We start from the raw sequence: 16670 nt of genomic DNA on the forward strand, positions 1-16670 counted from the left end.
GCTTTGGATGGATTTGTGTCCAATAGGTGACCCCTTCATATTGAGCCTATATTTTCACTCCTGGCTCATGGCCATAGGAACTTTTGTAAGCCACGACAGACTTCAAAAGGCACTACAAACAAGTCCTAGTTAAAGTTTAAGGAACAAACACAAATTTAGTCATCCACACTGGTTTTTTATTTGTATATATAAATTATTTACAGTACAACATAATGCATTCATGTATATTGAAATTAAATTATCTCAAAATAAAACAACAAAATCACCAGGACAAAAATTACATGCAAAGCATGACTTGGTTTGCAAGTTATGCACAAAAAATTAAATAAATTACTATTTAGGTAATCACATATCTGTTCATGTGGAAGGTATGGCAATGCCATGATCTTTTTGCAGTATTTGTGGGTTGCATCATGTGAAAATTAAGGAATTAGGACTGGCTGTTGCATTTAAAAAACTATGAGACCCACAAATACTGTAAAAAGCTCATGACATTGCCATACCTACCTTGTGAGTACATCCTTCCCATGTTTCATACTTTAAAGAGGAAGGCATCCTGACACCTCTATATCAACAAATTCAATACATCTTTGCACTGAATGTTCTTCCGATTCTGGTGCTTGGCCTTATGCCGTAAAATTCCTAACTTCATTCATTCATTGAAGAGGAAGGCAATGACTGGCAAACTGTCAGAACTTTGGAAGTATATTTAGGAGACTGGATAAGTGAACATATGTAAAAACCACAAACCTGGTGAGTGTTCTGCCAGCCAGTGAAATCAAACAACAATGTAGAGGGCATGGAATTGAAACTCTGAAAACTTTTCATATTGGTATCCCCAAAGGAAAGTCACAAGGGTTTAAATCTGGTGGCCTTACTGGCCATTCCACATATCCCCTTAAAGAGATCAAATGCTTAGGAAACATTTCCCTTAACACTCCAAAAAAGATACATATACCAAAAGCTCTTTCCCCCTAACAAGGGAGGTAACTGGAAAACAAAGGCATAAAATCCACCCCCACCCACTCCACTACCATTCACCTCCCTCCCTCCTTCCCATCTTGGCTCCTCCTGGATGATGGGTCATCCCTGCATCTCACCCACTGCCCTGGGTCAGAGGCAGTGTTGCAAGACACAGCACATCCACAGCAAGGCTGCTTCATTAAACTGACACCCCCCATCCCTCATGTAGAAAAAGAGAAGACGGGGAGAAATCCCTTTGGGCTGCATCAAATTATTTTTTCACATATACTCCCTCACCCCCCATCCCCCACCCATTCCTCCTCATGCATCACAGCATCGTCCATACACAACCATTCTCCATTCACCCATATCCTCTGTCCTTCCTCGACAGACATTCCCCTCTTTCCCACCGCCCTTTTTACCCCCATCCATCCATCTCATCCTTGGTCATCCCCTCATGTTCACTCCTACCTCTACCTTCCACACCTCTTTACTAATCCCTCTTCACTCATTCTTTCCATTTGTCCAAACCATCCCAGTACTCTTTCATCAACCCTGTCTCCCAACTCCCCTTCCACCCACGTTCTCCTCCTCACCACCTCGTTTCGCACTCTGTCCAGCCTAGTAACCCCTATCATACTCGTCAGGCACCTCATCTCAAACACAATTAAACTCCTCTCTTATGTTCCATGTTCCTCTTAGCATCCATTCACAAAAGTCTATTTCTCATTACACTTTAATCCCCCAAGGCATTTACTTGCTTCTCTCACTCTACATTCTACCTCCACTCCTCCCTTTCCCGCCACATTCGCACTCAAGTATCTAAAACTATCCACTTCCTCCAGTCTCTCTCCCTTAATACTCCCAGTCTGCTGCCACTTTCTCCCCTTGTACATCTCATCACCTTACTTTTACCCACATTTATCTTCAACTTCTTCCGCACACCTTTCGAAACTCTAACTTTCTAAATTCCTCCTCTGATAAAAGGTAATGAATTATCTATAACTGATGAAGAAAATCAAATGGTAGAGCGTAGCCTACCGAATGAGACCTGTCCTGCCTCCCTATCAGCACTATTACCCACTCTAAATGTGGGAGATCTTTATGCCCCATCCTGTGCATATACTGTATATATACATACATATATGTGTGTTTAGTTAAATTACTGTAATACCTTTTGCGTAAATTTTGTGTGGATCCTTTAGTTTGTTCATGTGTAGAAGTCCTGTGGTTAGTTGTATCGAGTCAAAGGCGTTATCATGTTATTCAAAAGTTAAAGAGTGTAATTACGTGGTTTCCTCGCTTAGCTGACTGGTTGTCTGCAGGAGGTCTGATGAAGTACCCACTTTCGAAACCTGCCTGCTTTCTTGTAAGATTCAATTTGTCTATTTGTAAGGATCTTGGAAGTACTATGTTTACATTTGGTAAGAAACTAGTTGGTCAGTAGTTGATTGATGAATCATTTTCATTCAGCACAGGTTTGTATCACTGATAAATTCCGGTATGAAAGATTTTAATCCTTGATTGAGGTCACTTTATTACAAGCAAAATCGCCTACGAACAGCCTTGAGGAATTCCATTCATATAATTCCTCTAGCTTGTTCAGAAAGAAGTGACTATACAAGATTATTTGTTTGTCTGATTTTTAATACAATCTAAATTTTTTATCTAATGCCACTTGATGAGAGCTTACTTATCTTTTGTATGGCTCAGCATATATGGAAAGTTTTTGAAAGATGAAATGTATCAATATACACTTTCCTAGAAATGTTATGACCATTACGTATGGACTGCATATTACAGACTCAAATACACGCAAGGATATTTGTATACTACCAGTATTACCGTGAACAATGAGATGAATTAATTACATAAGAATAATGAGTTGCGGCTATATGAGAGAGTAAAATGATATGATTCGAATTTGTGGCAAATTCGTTCGACGGTTTGTTGACATCATTTAATCAGAGCCCAGTCGCCTTGGGATCGGAGTGGGTGACTCTTCGACGTGCCATACGCCCGTGACAGTTCAATGTCAAGCCGATCCCAATTGCTGAGGCCTTCCTTCTTGTACGGTTGTAATGTCGTCGTAACACGATACCGGCCTTCTACGGCTGCATACTGAAGCCTAAGGCGCTGGCGAGCCATTTGGTAGAGCTCGTACTCGGCTGACAGTTTGTTCTTCAGAACGCTAACCGCCTTCTCGGAGAGCGGTTTGATCTTTTTTGGTCTCTTGTTGAGAAACTGTTCGTCAAACTCTGAAAATTAGTTTAGAAAGTGAGTGTTTATATGTAATTACTTTTATGACATCTCTCCTTTTTAATTCGTCACATTCTGCCTGTCTTTGGAAGTTAGAAATGCATTTACTACAATCTAGTTCTACTTTGTGGCCTGATGTCCTCACATTCTTCATAATTGTTTACTACTTGCGGTTTCGTGTTTCTAAAATCGGTAAATCCAAGACCTTTCAACAAACTTTATTTACTTTTTAGTGACATGATACAATCTTTTCCTCGAAATTTGGCGGCAATGATCATAAATATTATGCTGTCAGAGAAATTAATATTTTCTCCTATATGAATGGTACTGAACGAGAGATGAAGAAATAAAAATATTCATAGCACATTACACAGGTTATCATTAACATTTCCTCGGTATTTGTATCCATGCCTGACCTAATTTAACTTCACTTATTCAAGTCTGATTTAGCTAACCATCTACTTAAGTACATTTGATTTATGCGTATTTAAACTAATGTACATTGCTTTATTCTATTTACACATTATGATAATCAGTATCGATATTATAATTCATTGGAAGGTGGAAGGTCTTACCGCTGCCCCAGTAGACCTCTGGAGCCCCTTGGAAGAAAAGTGGGAGGTAGTGGTCGAATACCGTCAGCGTAGCGTTCCAGTCTTCCAGGATACCGACTGCAGCGTACTCGTACTCAAGTTGGTACTTGGATCGTTGTAAGGCCCACGTATTGCCGAACTCGCTACAACGGGGGGAATCAAATAAAATACCAACGTTGACCCTTAAGCGGAAGGGATCTTTCACACATACGTGCAAGCACACACACACGTATGCAAATACACACACATGCAAGCACACATTTACACTTCGTATAACCTAGCTTTTCTATGATAATCCTTTCCTAATTGTAATATGAGGACCACAGTGGAAATAAGTCTTTTGACTTTCTGTGCCATCCTCGGATGTACAATTATATATACTGTGTATAATATTGAGTCTTGTATGTATTGTACTTATTGTATGTATGATTGTATCCGAATAAAATTCAATTCAATTCAATTCAACACACACACACACACACACACACACACACACACACACACACACACACACACACACCAAATAGGGAAAATTAAACTTTGACAAATGAGAGACAAAGTATTTTCAATGCCACGAAAAAAGCATGGATAATTCAACAGCAAACGAGGATAAGAGGGATACAGTGATCTTGAAAGACATGGAGCAACGGAGAAGAGAAATTTATACCCTAGAAGAAGGAGCAGTGAAGTTATATACAAAAATAGAATTTCTTGTCAGAGATGTACTGTGATTTTTATATTCCAGAAGTAGTTTAAGTACGAGTCTACTGAGATCCATAGTACGAGTATATAAAATACAACAGCGAACTTTCGGCTGTTATATACAACCCTCTTTAGGCGGACAAATTGTCAGGAAGAAGTCCATGTCAAATATACTAAAGGATTAAGTGTTGACGACGCTTTCATGGTTCGAACTGTGTGAGTAACTGGCAGTGGACCTAGGGTGAAGTTAGGGCCGATGTGAAGAACTGAGGGAAGGGAGTCAGGGACTCAGAAAGGTTAGCGTCAATTGGTGTGACGTGCAATAATGTCCGGGGGGTTGTGCGGTCGTAGGGGACTGTCCAGGTGCGAATGATTTTTTGTTTGAGATCAGCGTGGCCTAGTGCGCTTGTTGGATGTTAGTGATCGCTGTGTTGTGAAATGTAAACTTTCTAGAATATGCATCTTTTATATGGTCGTTAGTGTTTTAGTATATTCGTTTTGTTAAACAGGCCCTTTCTGGTGGGATTTCTGTTGTGGTAGAACCTGAAGTTACGTTGAACCAAGAATTTAAGAAATTTATGTGCAAATGTAATTCTTATGGAAAACATGATCATCTCCCATTGATTTCAGTACTATTGTTGACAATCGAACTTACCCACGATATATGAAAAATTATACAATTACATTATTGGTCGTTGAGTATTTGATTGATAAAACTTACATTTTCATACAGTATTCTTACAACATTTTTAAACAAAGTTACATTAAATAACGAACCTGACCCACGATATATGAAAAATTATGCAAATATATTACTTGTCGTTGAGTACTTGATATATCAAATTTACATTTATATACAGTAGTCTTCTCACAACAAAGCAGATTTTTGTTGTTGTAAAAGTTACATTTACGCAACAACGACTAAACGTATATTTGCATAATTGTGTCAAGTCATGGGTTAGGTTCAACTGTCTACGGCAGTATAGAGACGACTTGCCAAGTCCACTCACACGCATTCCGGGATCTGCCCACAGAGGAAAGGGATGGCAGTGGTGAAGTCTCTGGTGCCGTTCTTGAAGTCACACTCAGGGTCGTCCTCCAAAATGCAGCTCTCCAGGGTCTTCCAGTACCACTTGCGTCCTTCAAGGACCACGATGACAGGAGGTAAGAGGACAAAGAGTTAAGGGCTTTAGTTGACGTGATTTAATTCAACCATCAACAGGTTGAGGCAGCGATTAATAGACTTTCGTGACATTAATTCCAAATATCCAATTCAACATGGCAGGAGGCAAGAGAACTTAAAATAAGGATTCGACTCTCGTGATTTTAAAAATATTTGAAGATGAAGAATTTGACCTTCATGGGCAAGAGAGGGCTAATCAAGATGGCCGAATCAAGATGATTTTATGAGAACTGTTTCATTCAGTCACCCGTCATCCACGAGCATCTAAGATGAGCGGGAGTAAAGGGTGGTGGAGCGGGTGGGAGTGGATGCATGCCTGTTGACTTGGCTACCTACCTTATAATAAAGGAAAAACCTTTGGTACACACACACACACATATATATATGCACGAGAAATCACATAAACTCGTGATTCTAAATATGCGGAAAAACCACCAAAGAAAAAAGATAAGCTGATGACCAAGAGCTTTCGTACCCTGAGGATGTCTGAATAGACGAAAGCGCTTGGTCATCAGTTTATCTTTTTCCATGGTGGTTTTGTACGCATATATATGTATATATATATACATTCGGGGGCATTTCATTCTGGTTAATATTGTTCTTTTCAGATGAGAAGTGGAGATAGACCACAAACTGTTTGCGTGTGTGTGTTAGAATCGGAAATGAAGAGAGTGAGTGGTTTGAGGTAAAGGTGGGACTTCGCCAGAGATGCGTTATGTCGCCCTGGCTGTTCAATTTATACATGGATGGGGTGGTGCGTGAGGTAAATGTTAGGGGAATGGATCGGGGATTGGAGATGGTTAAAGAAAATGGGAGACAGGCCAGCTGTTGTTTGCGGACGACACTGCGCTTGTAGCAGGATCAGAGGAGGGATTGAGGAAGTTAGTGATAGAGTTTGGGAAGGTGTGCGAAAGAAGGAAGTTGAAGATAAATGTGGGTAAAAGTAAGGTGATGAGATGCACAAGGAGAGAAAGTGGCAGCAGACTGGAAGTGAGTATTAAGGGAGAGAGACTGAAGGAAGTGGATAGTTTTAGATACTTGGGTACGAATGTGGCGGGAAAGGGGAGTGGAGGTAGAATGTAGATTGAGAGGAGCAAGTAAATGCCTTGGAAGATTAAAAAGTGTAATGAGAAATAGACATTTGGGAATGGATGCTAAGAGGAGATTGTATGAAGGAGTGATTGTACCAACAGCAGTGTACGGGGTAGAAACATGGAACATAAGAGGAGGAGTTTGAATGCGTTTGAGTTGAGGTGCCTGAGAAGTATGATAGGGGTTACTAGGCTGGATAGAGTGCGAAACGAGGAGGTGAGGAGGAGAACGGGGGTCGAAAGGGAGTTGGGAGATAGGGTTAATGAAAGAGTATAGGGATGGTTTGGACACATGTAAAGAATGAGTGAAGATTAGTAAAAGAGGTGTGGAAAGCAGAGGTAGAAGGAGCGACCAAGGATGAGATGGATGGATGGGGTAAAAGAGACATTGGGAAAGAGGTGAATGTCTATTGAGGAAGGACGGGAGAAGACAGAAGATAGGGGTGAATGGAGAATGGTTGTGTATGGATGATGCTGTGATACATAAAAGAGAGTGGGTGGGGGATGGGAGTTTAGGGAGTATGTCCTCTCCGTTTCTGCATAAGAGACGGAGAGAGGGGGTTGCCGATTTAATGAAGCGGCCTTGCTGTGGATGTGCCGTGTCTTGCGACACTGCTTCTGACCCAGGGCAGTGGGCGAGATGCAGGGATGACCCGTCATCCAGGAGGAACCAAGGTAAGAGGGAGTGAGGGGGTGAATGGGAGTGGAGTATGTGGGGATAGAATGGGCAAGAGTAGATTTTATGCCTTTGTTTTTTGGCTACCTCCCTTACAAGGGGGAAAGAGCCTTTGGTATATGTATGTATGTGCTGTCCCTCCGTTCTTCTATTTCCTTCCTTAAAGCTGTGGTTTACTACTATAGCGCCACCTCGTTGGTGTGATATTGTCCCAAAGGATAGAAGCACTGGTTATTGCTGGAAAAATACTGAATCATCATCATCATCATCACCACCACTGCCACTAATATTTCATCAACACTAAATCTAGCCATTGGGAAAACAGAACCGGGAACCTATGGGTGAATTAGCTCTTGTAGCTTCTGTCTGCTCTTGTTGTTCAAAAGAAATTAGATGGAATCACTTCGTCCTCACCTGATCCAGGCTGGTGACGATCCCTTAGGGCCATCTCGAGTTTGACCCGAGTTGGGTCGTGGCGCTTGAAGTAGAAGTGGGACTCGAACTGAGCCACTGGGTCACGGAGGAGGGTGATGTAGGCTGGACGCTGGCGGACGTAGGTGCTGTGCGAAGAAGGAAGACGAAGAGGAGGAAGAGGAAAAGTTTCAGAGAAGGGAGAAGGGTATGAGAAGGAAAAATCGGAGGAGGGAGATGAAGAATATGAGGAGGAGAAGGACGAGGAGTAGGAGGAGGAGGAAGAGTATGAGAGAAGGAGAATGGGTGTGAGGGGGAGGAAGAGGAGGAGGACGAGGAAGAGGAGGAGGAGAATGGGTGTGAGGGGGAGGAAGAGGAGGGGAAGGAGGAAGAGTATGAGATGAAGGAGAATGGGTGTGAGGGGGAGGAGGAGGAGTATGGGAGAAAGAGAGGAAGAGGAGGAGGAATGGTGAAGAAGAGTAGAATGAGAAGTATGTTCATTAGGGTCCTTGTAATTTGCTTTCTACACCAAACAATCAAGCTTTATCACATTCATAACCTGTAACACTTTATACGCTTTTTTCTGGCTACCACGTGGGTGATTTTATTCAGCTGATAGGGTTAACTTGGAAAGAGAAAGAGGCACTAAAGATAATGGCTTTTGAGAAATATAGATCAACAATAGTTTGTTTCATTACATCTGATAAAAGCTAAGCCCGTTTTATGACGACTCCGATCTGAACTGTTGCCACCCATGTAGGTCTAACGTTTCTCAAATCCGTTGAAACGGAGTTCACGAACTGATGTTGCGAAGTTCTTCATCTTTCGGCAGGACGCCGGTGACCAAATCTTTCCTTTCGGATATCTATGATTTTACCTCTTTGGCGGTATATTCTCCTAAAGGATATTAATGTTGGTTACTGGGGATTAAATACTAGTTCTTCCTTACCTTCTGACCTGTGTGAAGTTGATGTTTAGGGCGAAACGATCGTAGCTCTTCGGCCAGAAGTTGTATTCGAACCACGAAGCCAGATGCTTCTGTTCATCGGTTGTGAGTAATCTGGAGGGGAGGGAAAGATGAGAGAGGTGGAAAGGAAACACACACCTACACACACACACACACACACGGGAGTTGGGTGTGTGTGTGTGTGAAAGGTCATAGCATCACCCATAGATCGGTCATACGAGCTCTGAGCTCTCTTCCGGGAGGGAAATAGCTGTCGATCACGAGTCCAACACGTGATCCAAAGACCAAGGTGAATACACACACATTGAAACTAGTCGAGGGAACATCCAACACTCTTGGGAAATAATGAGAAAAAGTCGGTCAGATTTTTATCATATAATTAAAGAAAATAAATCTTGATTTTCGTAATAGAGGTACAATGGTTTCTTGGCTACTACTTTGCCAAAGTCACCGTGTCCACCTATTTCTTTTATATATGTATAAATGTATGTATATATTTGTATGTATATATATATATATATATATATATATATATATATATGCAAAGTAGACCACTTGGAAAAAGAAACTAACGAAGCAGAGCGCTTTCGTATATTACATCTTCAGTGCAACAAGTACATAGTGATAGGAATACATAGACATTATATACATAATACAAAGGGGACCAGGACAGTTTTGAATAAGCATACCGACCAATTACCCCCTAGAGAGCGGAAGGTCATTGTCAATTATCTTACGATGGTCGGGCGACATTAGGTCATAGTCGCCGAGGGGAGCGGAAGGTCATTGTCAATTATCTTATGATGGTCGGACGACATCAGGTCAAAGTCGTCCGACATCAGGTCACAGTCGTCCGACCATCATAAGATAATTGACAATGACCTTCCGCTCCCCTCGGCGACTATGACCTAATGTCGCCCGACCATCGTAAGATAATTGACAATGACCTTCCGCTCTCTAGGGGGTAATTGGTCGGTATGCTTATTCAAAACTGTCCTGGTCCCCTTTGTATTATGTATATAATGTCTATGTATTCCTATCACTATGTACTTGTTGCACTGAAGATGTAATATACGAAAGCGCTCTGCTTCGTTAGTTTCTTTTTCCAAGTGGTCTACTTTGCATAAGTGAACACACGTACCCGTGTTCTTATTAGCATATATATATATATGTGTGTGTGTGTGTGTGTATGTGTGTGCAAAGTAGACCACTTGGAAAAAGAAACTAACGAAGCAGAGCGCTTTCGTAAATTACATCTTCAGTGCAAAAAGACTCATTGCACTGAAGATGTAATATACGACAGCGCTCTGCGTCGTTAGTGTCTTTTTCCCAGCGGTCTACTTTTCATAAGTGAACACACGTACCCGTGTTATTATTAGAATATATATATATATATATATATATATATATATATATATATATATATATATGTATATATATATGTATATACATATATATACACACACACACACACACACACACACACACATAACATTTGGTTACTTGGATAATTGTGGCAGCTGTATGCTGATAGGGACTTGTGGAGGGACTTCGTGAGGCATCATCGCTGACAGGGCATCGCCCTACCTGGTGTATGGTGGTGGTGGATAATTGTGACAGTAGAATGAAAACAGCCCGCACAATGACCTCGCCGTGTGCGCCGCATGTATTGCTTTTTTTTCATATCAAGGAGGATTAACTGCCTCTCCATTGTAACCCCTGAGGACGATCCCCGGACAGGGTTCAAAACGTTGGAATTAAATTACCTGTTTCTGAGTCCGGTGCTTTTCACTTTTTACGTCATGGTTCCTGGACTCCAGTTTATATATATATATATATATATATATATATATATATATATATATATATATATATATATATATATATATATATATATATATACACATACACAAGCTTGAGCAATACGTTAATTTAAATCTAAACATGATAATTGGAAATTAAGGATTTTGGCCAAGTTGGAACCATACATGAACTTGAAGGTAGGTCTGATAAATTGGACAGTAGGAAACGGGAACCCACGAGCGTTAGTCCTTTTGTATAATACAATTATGTAAATACAATCAAGTAAACACACACGCACACCCACACAATCTGTAGCCAGGTATCATTTATTAGAGTAAGAGTCAGGATCCTATGAACGATGTTCCTTTCCTGTATACCAGTTAGGTAAATACAATTAGGTAAATGCACACCAACACACACAGAAAGAGAGAGAGAGAGAGAGAGATATTTACCAAATTGTGTAACAGCCAAGAAGAAAATCCGATCGAAGACCTAAATTAATTTAAAGTCAAGTTTGAGCGATGGAGACGAAGAATGCGAGCTTGGCTCTTTTCCTAAACATTACAGTGAAGTAAATACACGCAGTACATATTCAAGTTCTAACAAATGTAAACTGTTAGCAGACCCTCGTATTTCCCTTTGGCGAATATAAGACGATTCTATTCAGCTCATTGGCATCCCTGACACTGCTTCACCGCTCGACTCACCTCTGCCATGGCGTCCGGTAGACGTGACTCTGATCTAACAAATGTAAACTGTTAGCAGACCCTCGCGTTTGCCATTGGCGAACATAAAACGATTCTATTCAGCTCATTGGCATCCCTGACACTGCCCCCCCGCTCGACTCACCTCTGCCATGGCGTCCGGTAGACGTGACTCTGATGCTCGAAGTCGAGGTTCGTGGAGAGCTTCTTCAGGAGGGCGACGAGCGTCTCGCCTCCAGTTCTTGGGACGCGGTTGAAGAACAGCCAGAGGGTCTCCGGAGTTCGGTTGGTTGCTGAGGGCAGGATGGTCGTGTCGTTGAGGCGAGCCAAGACCTCAACCTTCTCCCTCCAACCGGGCTCCTCCGTCGAGGTCGACGTTCTCGTCGAGGGAGGAGATATGCTGGTGGAGTATGAGATGAGTCACTGTGTGTTACAATGAGTTACGATGATAAACTATACCGACAGAAGACCTTTCGATGTTTAGCGATGTGGGGAAAAAATAACAACGGGAATAATTCATGTTGGAAGTATAAGGTGGTTTGAAGAACACAGGAAAGAGTATGATGATTTTTTTTTTTTTTTTAATATCTAACGTTTTCAGCCGACACTGAGGCAGAAGCTGCGTACCGCGTTTCTCCCAAACCAATAAACCTCCCAAATTTCCTACAGATAACTCTTACTGTTCTAACTTCTTCAGGTGGTCTCGGTCCAGCGGGTTGTTGCTATTTTCAAGGTCGTACTCTGCGATCTCGTCGAGGTGCTGCTGACGGCGACTGATGAGAGTGCACAGCACGTAGATCTTGAGTGTGACGATGAAGATCACGTAGGGAATGTACCTGTTAGGGTCGAAGGAAGGAGTCAAATGCGAGCAGTCTTCGGGTAACCGTGGTAATTAGTACGTGTATCATAAGTAGTTATGCATAAAAACACCATGTAACTATCATTATTACTATTATAATAATCAGTTATTGTCATCACTATCATTATTATGACTTATTACTCGTGGGTGGGTTGACGAGTTAGCGTACAAGAACCCAGGACAATTTGTTATCGACAAAAACGTTATCTGTGTAACAGTAACAATAAAACGTTGATAATATCAATATACCGTGTATTAGAGGCGTATCCATACCTGGTGCATGATAAGACGACTGTCCAATTGACGTTGGTTCTGTGATGTCGACCCGTGTGTATCCAAAACATGGTGGCGGCTGCAACTGGACGAATCTGAGTGGTTGTGGAATTTTGAATAATGATTATGATAACAATGGCAATGATATTAGTAATAATTATAATGATGATTATAGTAATAATCATAATGATAACAATAATATTAGTAATAGTGATGGTAATGATAATACTTATAATAATGATAGTAATAGTAGTAAATGATAATTACAGTAATAATGACAAATATAATATTTTGGGAAAGAACCTCTTTCATACTTTATTGAAATTTATAGCTGTGGTATAGTTGAGGTAGAATGCTTCTTCAATTTCTCTGACCTTCGCAGTCGAAGGCAATGGAAAGATTAGATTTCCGATGTCGATTTTTGGCATGACGTTTTGCTGGTACTTTACAGTATTTTCAAAGGTAGAATGTCAAGCGCATACAAACCTGTTTCTTTGTACCCACAAGCAGGGTTTACAAAAGAAGTTACCTCTCCTAGAGAGTTAATTCTCCTAGTGTTCGTCTATTAATCGTATACGAGCTGATCGACTGCTGATTGGCTTTCGCGAAACTATTAATAGCCGGCCTCGATCCACGTGGAGTAATGAACACTAGGAGACATGATGGTGGGCGACGGCGTTATCAAACACCTTGCGGCTCTCCTAACTGCATTTTAGAAGCAATTAACTTTCATTCGTGACGTTGAACGTTGTCTCGGATCGTAAGATGCACGTGCCTAATGGGCAACGTCACTATCGAGGATGGAAATCTTATTAAAGAGTGGATGTCGTTCTAGGGTTCTATGTTGTCTCACAATGTTGATGCACAGCTTCTTCCTGCAGGTGAACCGCAATTCTTTGATGAAAAATTTCACTCTCGGTTTTGCTCGCCCGTTTTCTATCTCTTCATCATCCACCGGTTCCGCTCTGCAATAGGCAAATAACTGTCGCATGGAATGCCTCGTCTATCATTCATCAATCACTTCATCTAAAGCCGAGTGGAGCATTGTTGTGTCCAACGGTACAGATATTGGTGAGTGGGTGGGGGGGGGGGGCGAGGATCCAATAGGGTAAAATAAACCGTCATATAATATCGTATTTCTAAACATCGTAAACACCGATCTTGTCACTACCAGCACTATATCATGAAACGGATTCGACGTCAGTAATCATATGAATATTAGGATATAGGTACCTTTCGGGATCTCAAAAGGGTAGTCTATGTCCGTGGTAAATAATTCCGTACTCTTGACATTCGGCGGTAATGATTTTTTAAACGTATCCGGATGGAGATATTATCTTCATATACGGGTTGGACCCGACTTCCTGCGGATAGCAGTTGCTAATGCCCCTGACAGGAACGTTTCTCCTCGTGGATCCGTTAAACGAATGATCTACAGACGCCTGATCTGTACAGATTCTTTGGTGGAAGTGAGCGGCGAGGGTTCGCGGTAACTGTTGTTGCCGAATAGCCCTTGGCGTCAGTGAGTTGTAACAGTCATGGAGCAACGCAATCGTCCTCTCGAGCTCGTCCAGAGCTCATCCACCCGAATAATGTTGTGGTCATGTATGTGTGTGTGTGTGTGTGTGTGTGTGTGTGTGTATGTATTGTGTGTGTGTATGCGTATATTCGACTCCAGACCCCAGACATAGTTGACGTCATATGTTTTGTTCACATCTGTTCTCTCCTTTTCTGCTTTTCTCAGAAGTCTTGAGTTGATTAACCAAACTAATACGTTTAATGAAGCCTCTTCCCTGGCCTATACCGTGATTTTATCACTGACAGAGAGAGAGAGAGAGAAGTGGGTAGGGGGACTAGGTAAGGTTCTTCACCACAATCAGTGTTCCCGAATTAGTCTCGACCGCATTCACCGCAAGCTTGAACCGTATTTTTTACCTTCACCACAAACACTCTTGGCCACTGAACAGGTTACATAATTATTTTTGCAAGGTCAATTGTACAATTTGTCCTCTTTTTCATCCCACTGGCAAGCTCGGGAATTCTTTTCTCACCCTTTATATTTTTTAAAGAGGAGGTTGACGCTTCCTCTACACAGGCACGAGTTTGAATTGTTACTCTTCGTTATTTTCTTTCCAGAGCGACCCTGTAGTGTGCGTGTTCATTCTCATTATTTATTTTTATCTTATCTATGTATTCATCTATTTATCTACATTTTTCTGTCCTCTGAACTATGTTAATAAAGAAAAGAATGGAAGAAAGAAAAATAAAAAGAAAGAATGAAAGAAAGAAAATCGGGTGGCATGGGATGTTAGCGTTCCGTTACGTCATATCTTGCTCACTTCGTCTTCATCGAGCGGCGGATGCACAATCATTTTGAAAATAAACTACAGTGAACAGTCCCGTAGTGTTTCCACCCCTAACTCTCAAGCTCATATATTTGTATTTTCAGTCATTTCTCGTATACATTGATTGTCAGAATAAAACTGCAAGTTACTTTGATGTTCGGTGCAAACTAATGAGATTTGAGAACATTCGTTGCTGCAAACATTTGTCCTTAAATTATTATATTGGAACTTGGCGCCAGCTGCAAATGCTGGTACTGCTTAATTCGAACACGATGTCCAATGCACTGTTGGCTCTGGCTGATGATCATGGTCAGTTAGTGTCTGATCGTTTAGCAATGGTGTCACAGCACTGCTGTGTTATTGTTTCTGTAAGTGCTATACAAAATTAGTAATTCTTATTACGTTCACCCCCACCACAAGTCATAAGTTCTGGTTACGGGTCTAGCAATGAACGTTCACGTTTGATTTTTATTTTATTCAGATATATCAACACTCAGAATTCTTATTTATTTTGTCTGCACTGACACCATTGATGTTCGCGTTAGGAAGAGGATACCAGTTCCATTTGCTGTGCAGTTCACTACTGAAAACTCTAAAACGGTAGATTTTCTTCCGCTTGAACGCGAGATGGCGATGCGTCGCTAACGGTTTTGTCGCGCCGTTTTTGGCATTTGCTAAAAAAAAATGAACACCTATTTCACATTGCATGACATGCATTACCACATTGTAGACATGAAGATGATGATTTAATGAAGCACTGGAAGATTAGTCTTTCCCGCGATTATAAGGTAATTTGTGATTTTTTTTTCTTTGTCAAAATATGATATAGGGCGGAGTGGTAGATGCTCTAGGAATGTTTTCATGTAATTTTCCCAAGATTTTCATAATCACGACTTCTTGATTCGTGTATAGAAACTGAATTCAAACGAATACATATGATCCTATTCACAAGCTCTCCACAATAGACAATCCTCGATGGAGGAAGACACGAAAGGGAAGTTGATTGAGCCTGTCGATAGTTGTTTGGAGTGGGAAGGATGTCTGCATGGGAGATTGCCCGGATAGAGCGTGGGGACTGGCGCCGGTGAGCGAATAAAGTAACGCGCCTACAGGCGAATGTTCCCAACTTATGATGATTCGTGAGTACATGTATCTCCGTAATTTTTAACTTGCAAATGGAAGTTTTTGATAAAGTAAAGAGCAACATTAGCAGCTTCACACACACACACACATACATATATATATACATATATGTATGTACACATACATATATGCATACATATATATATATATATATAATTACACATAAGATATACAAAATATAAATAGATTCAAATAATAATATGAATACAAATTACAAAACAACAAATGAGAAATTAGTGTACATGAAGGTTGGTACTTATATCTAGAAGTATCTATGGGACAGTTTACAAAATGCACACTATATGCCTTCCTGGCTAAGATGTGGCTAGCTAGCCTAAAGGGCCCGTCACACTACACGTTAAATCGTGAGGAACTGACCCCGGTGGTCCTCGCAACACACTCAAATTGAGGCGCACTGGGAACTTAACGCGCGTCACAGTCCTCCCAGCAGTGGTGGATTGGTGATGCGCAACTGAGGACCCACCAAACCGCCTCAATCATCATGTCACAGAAGTTGCAGCGTCGAGAGGACGTTATTCAACTTACAAAATATGTACAAGGATAACGTGTGACTATGGCAAGTGAAACATAATCTGTACATAGACAGAAATGCCAGGTATGAACTGAGTAGCGTGTGTCGTTCACCCACGGCAATGAGGCACCGTTTGAACACGGCGGTTAAAAAGCGCGCGCTTTTC

General features: G+C 41.2%; 1 protein-coding gene across 1 annotated transcript; it reads right to left on the bottom strand.

Moving 5' to 3' along the window:
• Window positions 1–2243: 2243 nt before the first annotated feature.
• On the bottom strand, window positions 2244–12575 carry LOC143039713 (heparan sulfate 2-O-sulfotransferase 1-like). Its single transcript, XM_076209954.1, has 8 exons — window positions 12485–12575; window positions 12033–12188; window positions 11498–11752; window positions 8828–8938; window positions 7882–8027; window positions 5528–5657; window positions 3798–3958; window positions 2244–3221 (listed from the first exon to the last, which is right to left on the bottom strand). The coding sequence occupies exons 1-8, from the start codon at window positions 12553–12555 to the stop codon at window positions 2920–2922; spliced, it is 1332 nt and encodes a 443-aa protein (XP_076066069.1). The 5' UTR covers window positions 12556–12575; the 3' UTR covers window positions 2244–2919.
• Window positions 12576–16670: the final 4095 nt, after the last annotated feature.

This window comes from Oratosquilla oratoria, chromosome 27 (genome assembly GCF_046742065.1).
Source record: "Oratosquilla oratoria isolate Oo_2021 chromosome 27, ASM4674206v1, whole genome shotgun sequence".
Taxonomy (NCBI): domain Eukaryota; kingdom Metazoa; phylum Arthropoda; class Malacostraca; order Stomatopoda; family Squillidae; genus Oratosquilla; species Oratosquilla oratoria.